Raw genomic sequence first — 12905 nt, forward strand, 5'->3', positions numbered from 1 at the left:
CTATAAATGGAGTGTATACGTATTATTTTCTTGTCAATATTACGAAAACCGGATGCCATCATGTCTGATCATTGAAATATCTTTTGCTCCTCGCCTCTCTTCTCCCTCCTGCCAGAATGTTGTTCCCGGAGGCTCATCGCGACACTTTCACAGAGGAGCTGATGTGCAAGGCAGATGTGGAGCCCACCATGCGCCCCACCGAACTCACCATCCCCCACTTTAAGGCGCTGGCTGACGTCTACGCTGACATGTGCAGCCGGGAGCCGCTTCTGCTCGGCTACGACTTCCGAGAAGAGCTCCGACTGAAACACCTCGCCAGGCAGGAAAGAACGCAGAAAGGCGTAACCAAGGGAATGACGCCGAGCCCAGAGGGACCAAAGTGATTGTAACAAAGTGCAGAAAGCGCGACAGAGGTCAATTTAGTGCCGCTCTTGTAGCCTTGACATTTCCACCTGGCACTGGCATGCATTTTTGACACTTTTTTTTTCCATGCCTCCAAGAGCGCCAAACGGCTGTTTATTGGAAGAACAGATAAAGAGCAGATTGGGATAAAAAAAAATAAAAAAAATACACACTAAAATATATCATGTAAACAACATGGCTGCATCTGTTCCAGGTCGTTTGTTTTCTATTGTGTAATGTTGTCACTTGGGAGTAAAAAAGATTACACACATGAATGTGTGCACTGTTGTGGAAGGCCACTTGGGACGTTTTTAAAGTCAACTTGGTTCAAAACACAACTCAGTATGTTTCTTTTGGATGAGTCAAGATATTTTGATATATTTTTTATTTTTTTTAGGAACAAAAAGGTCACACCGTTCAGTGTCATTTTTCTGGATTCCCAAGATACATTAATTTGTAACGATCCTTTATTTTAACGTGTATTAATTTTATCAAATGATTTGTGCGATAATCTTAATGAGCCAATTAAATTCCGTTGCAGTGCAGCCGCTCCATGGAAGCAAATTTAGAAATCAGGGGTGTTTTGCTTTACCGCTGAGGCATCTCAGACAAGGTGGCATAGAGGGAGAATTGCGGGAACTGTCGCCAAAAGTCCGATAGCAAAATGAAAATGATTTTCTCAGAACTGCTTCACCTGTCAATGTACTTAAGTGGAATATGCACACGCTCGCTCAGAGGCAAAGACGGCACTGTTCTCCAGGCACCGTTCACAGATAAGTTTTATTTCAAAAACAATTCCATCAGGAGGAGGAATTCACATTCATTGGTATGCTAGCATTGAAGGCATGGTGAGAATGGACTGTCTAACAGATATAGACCTCAGTATAGTACCTCAACTCCATCCATGTTATCTAAAAAAAAAAGCATTTCATTTTCTGAAAATTAATTCCTTCCTCATGAACTGTACAGTATCTAGTAGAAAAAAAACAGAGTATGTACACAAAACCCTTAAAAGCATACAAATAGTTGAACTCAATTATTGCTATTCAGACTCATCAAAACGGCCTCATTTCAACCAATAATTTCTCTGCATACAAATCAACAATGCTTTGCAGAACAGAATGATCAACCTGCCATTTTTTTCTTTTCTGGTATTTCAAAGTAAATTCAATCTTAAACGCTCGAAGCCTTGTCGACAAACACTTAATACACAAAACCAATCGACACTAAAGTAATAAATAAAAACTGCATTAATAACATTAAAACCTGTACAGAAACATGAAATCTAATAGGCAAACAGTGTACTTTAGTGCACAAAAAAGAAGCGAGAGAAAAAGAAAGATATTTTTTGACTGCAGCCGGTCTTTGGATCTTTGCTTTCAGTGAACATGTGACCATGAGCTGAGCTGCTGTGTGTATGTGTGTCCCAAGTATATCAAAGCTCTATCATTTCCTTCTTTTCATCATTTCCCATCATTCAGTCTACTTTTAAATGTTCCTGTCAGCTATTTTTAAAGGTGACAGGAAACAAGATGTACTAAGAAAGTAAAACCAATCTACCCTACAGTCTAATTTCCTTCAAACCGCCACTTTCATTAAAATTAAACTCAGTCAGCCATTATTTTATTATTCAGATAAAAAAAAAGTCATATACAACTAGCTTGGCCTATTTTTGCCTGTGTTTGCTGACATCTGGTGAGGTCATGTTATTGATTATCATGGAAGCGTATCATGGCCACATGTTCACTGTTGTTGCCAGGATTTTCTTATTAGCCCTGTTGATGCATAGTAATAACGTCTGTGAGGAAAAAAAAAAAAACCATCTGAGCAACTCTCCAACAAATCTTGGGAGTAAAGTTCTGGTTTGATGTAAAGAAACAATCAAATAAACCTGATCACTAGCCAAGAGTTGAAAGCTGGAATGCTGCTTTTGTTTTGTCCTCAATTGGCCACATGTCCTGCGGAAAGCGAGGGTGGGGAACCTGACCGCCCTCTGAAGAATTTGAGCATATAATTATTTTGTTGTTGTTGTATTCATGAAGCATTTGCGCCACTGTCGCTGGGGCTTTATCAGGGCCTGACTAGAATAAAAACACTTTTTGCCCCTAAAATGGTCCCAGGTACAAGCCCCCAAACCCTGTTTTGTCAGCAAACTAAGTGTCCACGTCACGTTATATGAGAAATGGATTTGTTCTTTACATTGTAACATTCAAATCTATACCAAATTTTTAATCTCCTTCGCTTAAGTGGTTTTACAAACATCTATTTTCACCAATTATCTTTTTTTTATCCATTGGGCAATTTGTACAATGAACGTGATTCATTGTTGTTGTACTGTATCAAAATATTGCTTTGGTGCCATTTTGCGGCCTCTTAGCTCCAAGGAACTGAAGCTCTTCATTTAAGTCACGCCATCAACCTTGTCTAATAGAAATAGCAGCAGCTTAGTCACCATCTTGAGGGACCCACTGGCAAATACAAAATTAATAAAATGCACAACCTACAGTTGCTGTGAAGCAGGTAGTCAGCCATCTTGCTGTGGAAATGCCATTTCTTGGATTTTTGTCCTTTTTCAGGGATCCTAACTGAACAACTTCACCTGAAGGCCACAGAATTACAAGTGGCGGCTCTACAGTGAACACATGAGTAACAACTGCTTCGCAAAAAAATCTTCAATTGCCTTTGGATTCCACAAAATGGTGGCAAAGAACTACTTATGTCTAAATGAAACGTTGACATTAGATGACACCTGATGGCACCAAAGCAATATTATAGTACAGAACAAAACTGAACAAAATTAGCTAATACGCAAATTTGTAAATGCCGATGTACAAATATGGGGGGTGGGGTCTAAATGTGACGGGAATCAAATGCACTTGTGGTTGCTGAGCAGGCCACACACTGAGGAACCCTCACCCCTTCTTCGAGAGTTTGTTAACCAATCGGCGTACCTCTTGGTTCTCACCTGAGCGGATGTGTGCTAACTGGGCTTGTGCTCTTGTGCTATCGGGGGTCTCTCCAAGGCCGTGTCGTAGAAACAGTCCTCATTGACCACCGAGGTCAGACTTTGGACGCTAAACTCTCTCTCCAGAAGCGCATTGAGGTCCAACACACCTGGCGGTGGCGACGCATCGCTGTGGGCATCCAATGAACCGCTTTGCTCATTCAAGCATACTAGCGCCCCCTGGCTTCTCCGCAAACTGCCACTTTTCCTCTTTGCCGCACTCGGTCGAGCTCTCGCGAGTCTGGGTTGAACCGTGGGCGTGCCCCCATCAGGTTGGACGTGGGGCACGGGCGCGTACGTCAGCACAGGCTCCTCTGAGATTTTTAACTGGAAGAACTGAGCATCGAGAGCGCCCCTCTTGGCGCCCGCAGTCTCGCTAAAACCGTCGTCTTCTTCGTCGCTGAGAATGTCAGACTCCTTCATCGAGACAGAAGCGGGTTGGGAGTAACTCCCCTGTGGCGACCCAGTCGGGCCTTCCTGTAGCTGGGGAGCGCCGGACTGACTGCAGGTGGCAATACTCGTACTGCCTTCGTCCAAATCCGTCCCGGACTTGAGATTCCGGGACTGGGTGGTTGGGTCTCCAAGGGGCTGCCGACACAAGCGGGAAGCCCTGGAGGAGCCTGCGATCAAGATAGACATGGAAGTCATACATGGTGCTCTTATCTTAGCAAAACACACAGCTCCCTGCCTTGCAGTCTTTTGATGGCCTAAAAAGTAAAGATATGATCTGGTGAAGGTGCATTTCACACTTGTACTATCTTTGGGAATTTGCTTAGGAAGAATTCCTTGTGTTGGCGCCGTAGAGTGACACTCACCCATCCTGGTGCGCATGGCTGCCAGGCGTTCCTTACAGCCACGCTCCAAGCTGGCCTCGCCTCTCGTGTTCCTCCTGGCGTTCTCCCTGAGAATGGAGCGGATCACCTTGATGATGTTCACCTTGCTCTCGGGCTCACTGGGGAGGACACAGACGAGGTTGCTTGAGTACATAGCGTGATCGGTAGATAATTTCAGAGTCTCAATGTAGATTAAGAGGATTGCTGCCAGAGTTCGAGGGTGTCCCCAGAGAGAAGCGCAATGACATTCATTCAGCCTGATCCCAATTTATCAGTGCATTATGGGATCTTTCGTCTGTCACCAGCGCGGTAACTGAATGTCACACTGAAAACGCATTACGGTGAAAAATAAAATATCAAACTGTAAATTATGTTTTCCTTCTGATGGTAAACTCAGTCTTATGATCTCAGAACTAGTTGTGCCCTATTTAATTCGAGCGATAACTAAATACGAGAAGAACTGGACGTATATCATCGTGTGTAACTGCTTTGCTCAGCCTCTTGTCATTAACATAAAGAAGCATTTAGACGTATCTGCAAGCAGCCAACCATATTTTAGCAGGAAATTGCCTCCTGAGAAGTCAACTCAAAACAGAAAAGAAAAGCTCATTACCGGTGGTGACTTTAAAAGTATGGTAAACACTCCAAACAGTAATCACCCCATGCCTACTGCATCCTCAAGAACAGTGTGGGGTGAGAGAACAGTCAATGTGGGAAATCGTTTAATTTCAACTAAATTGGCTCAAAAGCTATTTAAGTGTTCTTCTCAATGAAGCATAGTGACGGGGAGAACAATTGCAGAAAAATGCTCTTCCATTCCACGGCAATTAACCTGTGTACCTTTGTGTCATTTTTATTTTTTTACAATCAAGCCAAATGTCTGACCTGCTACACAACTGGAAGACTGTCTCTGGTCTGCCTTCCACTTCAGACCTGGAGTGAATCAGTTCCCAGATGCAGCTACTTTCCGTGCCCGGTCCTGAGAGAAAGCAGAGTAAAAAAAAAAAAAACAGTTTTAATCCTGCAGCCTTAAAAGGGTTTACCGTTTTAGAGGAAGCTGAAGAGAAATGTCAGAAGTGTGTATGTGTGTGGGGGGGGCCAAGGTGAATGAACTCAGACGTGTGTTCTGCGAGAAGATGAGTAAAGAGCAAACACGTTTGGTGGAGTTTCTTTGAGAGTGATTAACACTGTTGGGTATGACAAGTAGTGTCGGTGCAGGTAAAAAACACATTTCTCAGTAGCCTAGTTGAGATGTCATTGTTTTAAACATCAAAAAGCTTGTCACAGATAGAATTAAAACGTGTGTGCAGGGAATTTGTAGTCATGAGGAAGACGAAAGAGGCTGGAACTATAACTGGCTTATGTTCCTCAGAATTCTTTGCTAGCTATTTTGGCTTTGATTTTTTTTTTAGCAAAGCTTCATTTAATATAGAAATAAAGACGTTAACTCGCTACTTTTCTCAAGTTAGTTGCACGGGCGATTACTAAAGCTATCATGCTAGTCTTACCTGCTGCGTTCCCCAGCCTGACCTGGAGGGCAGATAGAGGGATGAGCCAACGAAACTTGAATGGGTCCGGCTCGCCGTGAGAAAGCGATGAGCGCGAGTTGGTCTGATGATATAAAAACAAGAGAAAAATGTTTTTTATTGCCAACATCCCATTTAAGCCATGTGAAAGCACAAGTGTGCAGCCTCTCACCATCTTCTTCTTCATCTTGTTGTTTTCCCTGTAGACCAATATGACTGCTTTCTTGAAGACTGGCAAGAAAGAAAAACACTCTCAGCATCTTTACTTGTGCGTGTGAATGCCTCATGGGGGAAGTGGAATGAAGGGGTACAACCCACAGAGGCATTTTAGATGCAAACGTAGAGTCGAAAAAGAAGCTGTTTCAGAGTAATAATGCGATTCTACTGCAATTTTGTTTCTTCTGCAATTTTGTTTCAGTAAATGAATTGAACCCTAACAAACGTAATTATTTACTGGATCATGAATAGGGAAGTTCTACTTTACATGATTTTCATGAGTTAAAGATAATATGACAAAACACCGGTTTGGAGGTTAGCTGTGTTTTTATGAAGTCAAAGATTCAATACCTGTTATTACTCGCTGTCATTGGGAATAATTTTTTTTTTTGATTTTTTTTTTCTTTTTTGAGAGCACTGCTTGAGTAGAGCAGATGCCTCTTCGAAGTTAATAGGCCCCAATTAACTGGGGGGCAAGATGACAGAGACACCACAACATGGATGCCTTTTTGCTGTTGACCTTTTCTGTTGATTAATGTGCACCCTCACACACAAATACAATTAAATAAAGCAATAATACAATAAATAAATAAATCGTTTTCGCTGACTGTTATACTGTCAGATTCCAATAATGGCCCCATGCCTATTTGGGAGTAAGTAAACGATGATAAATATATGACTTTGTTTTTCATTTAAATATACTGAATATTTATATGATTCAGCGCAACAGAGCAGCATTTAAGAAAAATCTCGTTTTGTGCACTAGTTACAGTGGTTGGTGAGCATTTTGATTTGACCCAAAAATGCAACAGAGGAGGCAGACCTACCAAACACGGTGATTTCAGGGTCTTTCCTCATGCGGCCCAATGATGGATGTGGATTGAGCCAGACTGCAGTGGAATGCAGAAGAAACTCTCCCATAGAGATTTCAGTTACCTGTGTGACACACAGTGTGAGATTTTATAAAATAAACTATAAATAAATTAAGGATGTTTTGTGGATTTAAAAAAAAGAACTCACAAAATAAGAAAGACAGTGACAATATAGTAAACGATTCGAAATGGGTCTTCAATTGACTGCAACAATCTGACCAGCTGAATTGCCGTACATTATGTTACATACTGCTGCTCCATCTTGCAATCAGTTCATGGATTTTAAAGCTTGTTGTTTGGCCCTAAAAATCCGGATCATGTAAATGGTGGATTGGTCTTATATAGCGCGCCAAACCTCATCGCACAACAAGCTCGGCTTTTGTTAAAATGTCTCCTTTGCAGCTCCACTTAGATACGAGGGTTCGCAGCAGCTGGCTGCTTGCTTCCACAAGCGAAAGCAGAGTGCACGAGTGTGGAAAACATGCATTTGGCCCAGACCATGAACACATTTTTGTGGCACAAAAACACCTCGTGAAAGGCAAATTGTTAATTAGCCCCACTGCCCCATAACAGTGGGGCGGGAAGAGCAGAAGAGCTGGCTCACAGGCACATTTTCAGAGATCGGCAGATTTACTTGCATGCTCAATTTTACACGGGCACTTTAGAGACCCAATATTTGCATACTTACTAAACTATGAGGTAGACAAGTAGTGAATGACTGGATTTATATTATGCACACACATTCTACTGCATCTAGGAGTGGACTGCAAAAGATACAGACTAAATATTCCATCAATCTGGAAATGTATTCATACCCCAAAGGCAAGAAAACAGAAGACGGCATAAACAACTCAAGCAGCAAAGCAGTTTTGTGACAAATGTGTGTGGGAATATTCAATTTGACTTTTAATTTTCAGAGGGCTAGTCATTCCTACTGGGGCGGCTTATAAGATTTGAGCGTGTACCTCTCTATCATGGCTGGCCTGCTCGGTAACAAGTTGATCAAAGACCGATCCGTAATCCTCGTAGATTTTCTGCATCTCATTGATGTGGCTCGCCACCTTCTCCATGGCCCTCAGCGCCTCTGCACCAGGCGCCAAACAAAACAAATTCTTAGCAGTGATCAACTCTATGCAATACAATCCGATTGTTTATATTAAAGTCGATAAACCTACCTGTGAGGTGGTAGTGCTCTTCGCTGTTGGCGTCGGTGAGGGAGACCAGCTCCCTGAGCAGCAGGGGGTACTTGAGAACTCTTTGCACTGGTTTAATCAGATAGGACTCCAGGGTGGAAGAGTGCTGCTTGGTGGGATTTCTTGCATCCAAAAATTCCTTGAAGGCCCGATCGGTCTTGGCTTTAAAACAAAACAAGAGCGAATTGCAAATTAGAAGCTGTTTTATTTATTTGGCACGATCAGGTATGACCAAGGTGCAGAGTCACAACACCAGCAGGGGGTAGTGTTAGTGTATGCTTCTCATTGTTTTAAAACTAAAAACACATATCTGACTTCATACTGCAGTAGAAATAATGAGAAAACACTTCTACCACAGCCCTCAGAATAGAGGAGAATATAATTGATAATAGAGGGCAAATCTTTTCCTTGAGCAACATGCTCGCATTGTGGGGGGTCATTAATGTATTCATTATGACACCGCCAGCTGCAGACAGGCAACTCAGTCGACACCTCCCCGACTAATTGGCAGGCAATTAACGAGTCGACAAATAAACAACGATGCTTGCCTGTGGCATGATGGCAGAGATAGACATCTATTCCTTTGCATAGGCTTGACAGACCTCACTGTGTGTCCTTGGATCAACTGGATGTGACCAGGCTGTGGCGTGTTCTGCATAACACCGAGTCACAACTCGAGTTTTTTTTTAATTCCACTTTTCAGTGCTGTACTATACAATTACTTGACTGTGAGTTATTCTCATAATGTAAACCTATTGTAACATAACTATAAGGCTTTGATTACCGAATAGGCTGTGGATGCAGTTCTGACGTAAAGGTGGTCATCACTGCTTATTATTGCGTTAAAGAAAAATCCCATCAATCCCATATGTGTGTACACACAGGTGCAATAAAGGTCTTTACAGGAAAATACCTGCTGTTGTTTTTAACAAAATTGTATTTACAAATACAAAATGCAATATAAATATATAAATAAATGCAATTGAAATCGTTTGCTACCATTGAACTATTTCCTTCCGTGCATTTACGTGTTGCTCGCAATCCTTGTACCAAATAAACAGCATGTAATGCCCCTCTTCCTCTTGCTGACCCATTAGAGACTGTCTAATCCTATTAAATGCCCTGCAGCTTACCCTGAGAAATGTGCCATGCAATTCTGAAAATGGGGCAAAGTGACCCATCACCCTCCTCCAACCTTGGTGGCAAAGAAGCTCACCCTCTTAAGAGTTGTGGAAAGCGCTGCCAAATTGTGCTGGAAAGGCCAGCATTAATCATTTGGAAATGTCTACTCTTTCACATTCAGGGGCAAGATGCATGGATATATTTCACGGGTTGTCTAGGGCACACTGCACATGCTTTAAATTTAGAAGGTGATTGTCGTATTTAGCAGGTTAATTTAAAGGTTAGCCAAACGTTAAGGCCTACATTTTTTTTTTTTTGGTAAAGGGGGTATTATCTTTTTTTGTGATGCAGCCATGGAGAATGAATCTTGTCTCCCTTCTTGCAACTCAAACAGGCCCCGCCCCTCCCACCTTGGACTGCGGAGTGCTGTGAGGGGTGCTGATGCAACACAGGTGCAAGGATGCTGAGTTAGCATTTACATTTTTGGAGCCCAAAAGGTATTCAAAATATCAAGAACCTAGAACCAAAAGTGATCTTTTTCAAAATGCTACCTATTTAAAATGCACTTGCTATAATCATGCTTGCGTGTTGTTTGTGGCAGCCCTTTTATAAATATGTCGTACCTCTCTCCAGAACTTTCTGGACCTTGATGTGGTTTGCACAGAAGCCACTGTAGAGCTTGAAATGGTCAGCGTAGTACAGGAAGGAACCCCCGAGAGAAAACAGAAGCTTCTGTGAAGTGACAAAAAGAAGAGGTGAGTTCACAATGCATAAACAAAGAACGTGTGAACATGTGAAGTTGTGATCAGAACACTCCCAACCTCCCTCCTCTTGGGAGCCCGACGGATCGCCCCGTCCTCCCTCTCACCGAACCTCTCGGCCGCTCTCAACACCTCGCAATCTAACCAGTGAACCACCGCCGCGATCGATAGACCCCCGCGCCGCGTCATGTCAAGCCTATAAATCAGCCGGCAAACCTCGTGCCTCGCCATCTCAATTATTTATCAACCTCAAACATTCAGTGTTGACACCTTTGTCTTACAGAGGTGGCTCAATAAGTCCAACTGAGTGATATCTACCTGAACTCTTTGGCCATTTGTTCAAAAAGAACAGACTCTAACCTTGAACTGGGAAGGCGTCTCGAGCGTGCTGAAGTCAGGGGAGGAAGCAATCCTTTCTTCCAGCGTCTGCAGGAAGACCTTCTGGAAGTCTAACATCTCTGGCAGACTGCCGAACAGACTCTCCATCTGGGGGGGGGGGAAATACGGAAAGGTGAAGAATTGTCGGTAAGTGAAGTATGAGACGGAGTGAGGGAATGGGAGGAGGCCAAGATAGCTTGTAATTCATAACAGTAAGTCAGACAGGCACCCTGGAGTGCAGTAAAACCTCCACTCTGATGCCTTCATCACTTACAAAGGCACTTAAGGAACAAGCAATGGCCCTGTTATAAATGTAACACACACACATGCACGCACGCTTCGACATTCTCCCGCTCTGACACATACATCCGGGGTCAACGCACCCTTCATTAAAAGCCATTCAGGGGATAATGTGACCTTGTCCGTTTTGTGTCCTGGAGACTTCCGAGTATCTCATAATGGTCTATTAATTTGGCCCGGCCTATCGACCAGTTTATCTGGAAGAAACCTTCTACGTTTGAAGTCACTGACAAAACACAGTACTTATACTTAAGCTGAAGAAAAAAAAAAGCAATATTTTATGTATTCCCAGAAATAAAAGTCACAAGGGCTTTGAAATGAAATGTGTTGACATGAGAAGAGCGCTTCCACGGAATATTTTTATTTTGTTCGTGCTCGGCAGTTATAAGGCAGCTGTCGAGGCGAGCGCACAGTTCTGGTGCCCACGGAGATCCGAAAAAACAGCTACAGATATTGGAAAATAGTTGCTGGAGAGATGAAGAGTGTTTGCTTGATGGGTACTGGCGAGGTCAACTTAAGCACCGAAGACGTTTATTGACTTTCGAGAAAAAAAAAAATCATGGGCTATTTATTTGTTGGTTAATGTATATTTGAGATGGCATGCATATAATGAAAGTCGAGTAGCTGAAAATTCTTAACTTAAATGATAACGGTAGCAATGTAATGGACACTGATATATTTTCCACCAGCCTGTTATAGCGAGAGCAGTGAAATTGCGCTCTCTGCTCGTTGCTACCAATTGTTGAAATCCATTATGTCTTCATTTTATCAACACATAACAATTGGCGCAATAACTCATACGTGTTCGTGAAGGACAATGGACTAAATCCCCACTTCTCCTTGGGGCAACAATTAAAGGTTTTTCTTCATATGCTGCAGTATATGAGGTGAGTTGAAAAGGTGGCCTTCACAGGCACGTCCCTTTGGGAAGGTCATAGTATGGGGGATGCTAATTTGTCCGACAGGCATTCACAGAAGTAATGAGAAAGATATGGCCAGTGCAGGTTTATCCTCATCGCCACGAGGTAATAAACATTTAATGCATTTCATGCTGTATTTGGCCTCAACACCTTTATTGTGTTTACCAATGCACACACACATTCTGGCCACCTACCTCATCCAGCGTAAGGAAAGATTCATTTTGTAGGGGTTTAAGGTAGATCTCGAACAAGCAAGCCAGGTCCTGCACAGAAACGCCCAAAAAAAAAAAAAAGGTTAGAGGAAAGGATAGATATTTCTCATCTTCTCATGAATTCTTATTTTGCCATTTTATGACCTCCAAGTCTACTACGAGCTTCTGTTTAACAACCCCCCCCAACGCACTTCAAATAGTTGCTTGTCTTGGTATCAATGGGCATATTCTAATTAGATTAGATTTATGAGCGCCTTTTTTAGAAAGCTACAGCACAAGTTGCACGCACACATTAACCTGTGCCAAAGCACGTTAAAAATGCATTCGCATCGGCTACAAAATAAGACTGGAGAGAAACGATGCACGAGGGACGGGGAGTTAATGAAAAATGAGAAGATGAAGAAGACAGGGCAGAAAAAAAATGAGGATGTAGCATCGCTGAGACAAGAAGATCTGGTTGTTCAATGGGTGTCAGGAAGGAAAAGGTCATGCTGGGGAACAAGAGTGATGGGAAGAGGATGAGTAGGAGGTGCTCTATGTAGAGGCGCACTTGTTGTGTGCCAAATATATCCAAGTAGAAAATTCCAAAGCCTAAATCAGCTTTTAACCTCACCAGATGATAAAAATCAGATCGTAAAAATCAATTTTCACCTTCACATAGGATTTCTCTGTGTCGACCAGCTCCTGGATGACCTTGCGTAAGCGCTCCGTGCCACTCATATGCTTGTGGCAAGGTCGGAGAAGAGTGCCATCCCCCCTGGAGCCTGGAGCAAAATCGCCGGCCTGCTTCATTGGAGGCTCCTTGGTGTCTTCCATCGGGCCGCCAGTGGCTGAACCTTTTCCCTCCTGGAAGGACTGGTACAGGTTGCATACTGTTTCCACACTCTGTAATGTAACGCAAGAAAAAAAATTGGCTTTTTTTTTATTAGGATAAAATAGTAATCATACATTTGCATTAGGACATAAAGACAGCATTTGGTATGGCTGTACAATCTAATGAAATAAGCGTTGAATGAAAAATTCACTGAGTAGCACATTCCTTGCATGTTAACTACAAAGTTATAAAATAAAAATGTGTACAATGTACCTGCCAAGTGAATCCCACAAGTCGACTATTGTATTCTAATTAACTTTGCATCAAAGACATTATAGCGCATAATTATGTT

The 12905-nt window shown here is 42.5% G+C and overlaps 2 protein-coding genes across 6 annotated transcripts in view; one reads left to right on the forward strand and one right to left on the reverse strand.

Moving 5' to 3' along the window:
* tfb1m (transcription factor B1, mitochondrial) overlaps positions 1-2546 on the forward strand; it is a 31486-nt gene extending 28940 nt beyond the window's left edge. For all 3 annotated transcript variants that reach the window (XM_088401392.1, XM_088401390.1, XM_088401391.1), the window contains exon 8: positions 116-2546. In XM_088401392.1, the coding sequence (XP_088257518.1) occupies positions 116-383 (268 nt within the window). In that variant the 3' untranslated portion in view covers positions 384-2546. The remainder of the gene's footprint in view (positions 1-115) is intronic.
* The window catches only part of tiam2a (TIAM Rac1 associated GEF 2a), a 54845-nt gene continuing 43103 nt past the window's right edge, over positions 1164-12905 (reverse strand). For all 3 annotated transcript variants that reach the window (XM_088401376.1, XM_088401375.1, XM_088401377.1), the window contains exons 16-27: positions 12391-12624; positions 11722-11790; positions 10290-10415; positions 9792-9900; positions 8029-8208; positions 7819-7937; positions 6809-6917; positions 5938-5996; positions 5748-5850; positions 5125-5218; positions 4222-4358; positions 1164-4026 (exon numbers count right to left, since the gene is read on the reverse strand). In XM_088401376.1, coding sequence (XP_088257502.1) covers positions 3383-4026; positions 4222-4358; positions 5125-5218; positions 5748-5850; positions 5938-5996; positions 6809-6917; positions 7819-7937; positions 8029-8208; positions 9792-9900; positions 10290-10415; positions 11722-11790; positions 12391-12624 — 1983 coding nt within the window. In that variant the 3' untranslated portion in view covers positions 1164-3382. The remainder of the gene's footprint in view (positions 4027-4221; positions 4359-5124; positions 5219-5747; positions 5851-5937; positions 5997-6808; positions 6918-7818; positions 7938-8028; positions 8209-9791; positions 9901-10289; positions 10416-11721; positions 11791-12390; positions 12625-12905) is intronic.

Source organism: Syngnathus floridae, chromosome 16, assembly GCF_059516105.1.
Source record: "Syngnathus floridae isolate MCC-2025c chromosome 16, RoL_Sflo_1.0, whole genome shotgun sequence".
NCBI lineage: Eukaryota > Metazoa > Chordata > Actinopteri > Syngnathiformes > Syngnathidae > Syngnathus > Syngnathus floridae.